The sequence below is a fragment of the Nansenia antarctica genome (genome assembly GCF_963989245.1).
Source record: "Nansenia antarctica genome assembly, chromosome: 3".
NCBI lineage: Eukaryota > Metazoa > Chordata > Actinopteri > Argentiniformes > Microstomatidae > Nansenia > Nansenia antarctica.
This window is the reverse complement of record NC_137688.1, coordinates 7,539,168-7,543,103: the sequence shown is the minus strand read 5'-3', so window position 1 is coordinate 7,543,103 and position 3,936 is coordinate 7,539,168. Positions and strand designations below refer to the sequence as shown.

At 44.0% G+C, this 3,936-nt stretch overlaps 1 protein-coding gene across 1 annotated transcript; it reads left to right on the top strand.

The window, feature by feature from the left end:
• Positions 1-558: 558 nt before the first annotated feature.
• On the top strand, positions 559-1,730 carry hs3st1 (heparan sulfate (glucosamine) 3-O-sulfotransferase 1). Its single transcript, XM_080525272.1, has one exon. It carries the CDS (start codon positions 586-588, stop codon positions 1,507-1,509), a length of 924 nt encoding a protein of 307 aa, XP_080381398.1. The 5' UTR covers positions 559-585; the 3' UTR covers positions 1,510-1,730.
• The last annotated feature ends 2,206 nt before the right edge of the window (positions 1,731-3,936 follow it).

The following is a 3,936-nucleotide window of genomic DNA, read 5'->3' as shown; positions in this document are numbered from 1 at the left end:
CGTCTATACATACAGCCCTGTTTTTCCTCCAGCGACTTCAGCTTTTGCAATGCTTACTTAATTGAAATGACACTACACGATTAGTTATTCTGCGTTATTTAATTGTCATTCCTCTTAGCAATCTAGATTGATTTCGTAGCCTAATATAAATGGAGCCATTCAGAACGTTTATGTTTACCACTTGTAATCACTTGTAATCTATAATATAGAGCTGTCTATTAGACTCATTTGAAACACAACACGCATACACTGGAGATGAATTTTTTAGTTTTTGGAAACATGCAGTCATATTCTAATCTAAGGCATAGTGTTATATACTCTTATACTCTCTATATATATTAGGCCTATTTACTGTACCAGGCAGAAATAATATTAGCTATTTCTTGTTGTTTATCAGCTACTATGTCAGACATCAGCAACCTCTGTTTTGTTTTCCCCTTCCAGTGTTGCTGTAATCAACAGAGAGGAGGCACCGTTCGTTCTTTCCCACCTGGACCGTAGTTCTCAGGCAGCTGCTCTTTCAATGAGGGATACAGTTTTGCTGCTTTCGCCAGGCTGAAATCCACCAGGTTCAGGACCTCCCTCATGGCGGCCTTTCTGTTCGGGCTGCTCCTCTTCGCGTTGCAGTCCCCCCCATACCCCTCCAGGCCCGCAGACCCCCCGCTGCTCTCCATCTACCCGTCCCCGCCACTGCTCCTCAATGACACAGGGGCCACTGGCCACCCCAACGGCACCTCGCAGCAGCTCCCCCAGATCATCATCATCGGGGTGAGGAAAGGCGGCACGAGAGCGCTGATCGAGATGCTGAGCCTCCACAGCTCCGTGGCGACGGCCGAGAACGAGGTGCACTTCTTCGACTGGGAGAGCCACTTCCAGAAGGGGCTACCCTGGTACCTCAGCCAGATGCCCTTCGCCTTCCCGGACCAGCTGACGGTGGAGAAGACCCCCGCTTACTTCACCTCCAGTAAGGTCCCCGAGCGCATCCACCACCTGAACCCCGACATCAAGCTGCTGCTCATCCTCCGAGACCCCACAGAGAGGGTCCTGTCGGACTACACCCAGGTCTTCTACAACCGCCTGCAGAAGCAAAAGCGCTACCAGCCCATCGAGTCGGTTTTGGTGAAAGACGGGGAGATCAACCTGGGATACAAAGCCCTCAACCGCAGCTTGTACTACTTACACATGCAGAACTGGCTGCATTACTTCCCCCTGGAGAGCATCCATGTCGTTGACGGGGATAAGCTCATCAGGGACCCGTTCCCTGAGATGAAGAGGGTGGAGAGATTCTTGAATCTGGAACCGCAGATAAACGCCTCAAACTTCTACTTTAATAAGACCAAAGGCTTCTACTGCCTGAGGGACCACGGACGCGAGCGTTGTTTACACGACTCTAAAGGCAGGGCTCACCCGCACGTGGCCCCCGCCATCCTCCACAAACTGTACCGCTTCTTTCATGAACCTAATAGGAAGCTGTTCGAGCTGGTCGGCCGAACGTTCAACTGGAACTGAGCTGGAACTGATGACTGTGCTTCAGGCTGTATCTGCATACATAACACAATAACAGAGTCTGTTTCAGTCAGGTTAGTATTAAACAAGCAGTTCTTGAAAATAGTTTCTCATGTAAATTAACAAAGGCTGATGTTAAATTAGCTATTAAAAAAAATGACATTTAAGCTAGATATATTTTTTTATTATTTGAAAAACATTTGGCGGCATTCTGGTCGGGCAAGTTAAAGGGACACCTCACCAATTTTGACCTCAAAATTGTTGTCCAGTTCACCATATGAACCTATGGCCATGAAAACGGCTTGCGTTCTGTAGATCAAAAGCTAGCTATCACTAGTCTGAGGATTTTACCCTGAGTGACATATTTATGGGTATGGGTTTCGAACACTACAAGCAGGATTTAGGGAGGATTGAGCTTACCGGTCCAAAATTAGCTACTGCCTGGTTTGTTTACATCCATAAGCACCGTGCTAGCGCATACGTCTATCACTTGTATTTACTGACATCCATCTTAGCTTAGATGCACCTCTGTGGCTGGCTGGGAGCTCCAAAGCACTATGGCCGTCGTAGGATTTCATCATTCTTACTTCCTGGTCCGATAAAAGGCAATTTTTTCTCAGTTATTTGCATGGATTTGTTTTAGATTTCCTGGCTATTTAGTCAACAAAGACCACGTATGATTTCCTGTTGAATCATGGTGAACATCTGTGAAATGTTCCTTTTCATTTTGTCTTTCATATGGCTCTTAAACTGGTGTCCACACTGCTCTGTATATCTGATGGGAAGACATGTCTGGTTATTAGGTTGGAAATCAGTTCAAAGAAATGCAGTGATCACTGATAAAGGCATTCAAAGGTTAGACAGTATTAATGTGTCAGACGCATAATGTTAAGTTCATCTGAATTGCTTTACTGTATTTGAACACTCATTTGACCATCAAAACGAAGAAAATGTAATGGCCTTGATGAGCTACATACAGTACAGTAACACAAACAGTTATTGTCTGACAAGAAATTAAGTGTCTCTATTTGCTGCTATATTTTGTTGGTCATTTTCAGGCACATTCATTCCGAGCAAATACGCTATTATGTGTACATGGTCATGCTAAGGACACACCATGAGTTACTATTTGTGAAATGTATACTGTAAAAAACTATAATAGATTTTTTTAAAGTGAAGGATTAACATAGTAATAAAGATGTATTTTATTATTACTTGTCCTGTGTTGCTGATCAATAACCATTGACCATTGATAACCAATAACTATTTTCGTCTCTTCTGTCATTGGTATGCCAGATATTTCATAATTAAACAAAGAAGACAGCATTCGTAAAAGGTGGTCCAACTTAAACTGTGATACAACAGACAGTCTATACTGCTGGAGACTGCACAGTTAGCGGCGCAGTATCAGATGGAGATGTCCACCAAGTTAATCATTTGAACCTTTTCGACATGTGGTGAGATTAGTTTTTTTCTCATAACGTACCAGACTTATATGTCCTGTTCAGCCACACTGCACATATCCAAGCCAGTGCTGCAGAAGCACCCTTCAACAGCTGTCAAGATGCAAGATCCAACGCTGTTGTAATAGGTGGCGAGTGTAGTGGGCGTAGAATAGATGGTTGTTTCATAAACGCCTGTCGCTTCATTTACTCCACACATGTTAGATATCATAAAGACAATCATGACTGTATTGTGTATGGCATAATACGTTTGAGGTAAAAAGAGTAGCGTGGAAGGATGACTAGGTAGCCTAAACAAAATAAGAACTGTGTTAAATCGAAAGAGAAGTTGTTTATGGGTTAGGGTTAGGGTTAGTTAGTCACACTAAATGATTTTTTATTTTATTTTATCCAAATCACATTTGCTGAGGCACTATGTAACTGCACTGGTGCCATCTCAATGATCCTAAAACGAGCTATTTCAGAATGTGAATGTGGCCTAGTTTCATGTCAAACCCTCTCAGGAGTTTGCAGACAGACCGGTAACCTCATTGCCCCCTTAATGCAGACCAAAGCATTTTTCCCTCTTCACTTTCACAGTGGGGATGAGACCCTCACTAAGTTCCTTTAGGGTCACATATGGTTTTGTGCATAGTGTTGAGAAATGCTATCAACAGCCATGATCAGACAGGTCGCAGACATGGAGGGGGAGGGGAAGTTGGAGTGATATGGAGGAGAAAGGGATGTAGAGGGAGGGAGAGAGGGTGGGAGAGATGGGGGGGATGTATATTTGTAGAAGATTATCAGCTCACTGTGTTTGCCATTGGGCATCGGCAAAGATAGCTTAGCAAACTGTTTTCAGTGAAGCTGTTTTTTGCTTTGAAGAAGCTTTGCCGCTCCGGAAATTCCCAAATTCCCTGGAAATTCCAGCAGATGACCTCCACCTTCAGTGACCTTGCCAGGTCAAACGAGGACTCTTACTGTACGG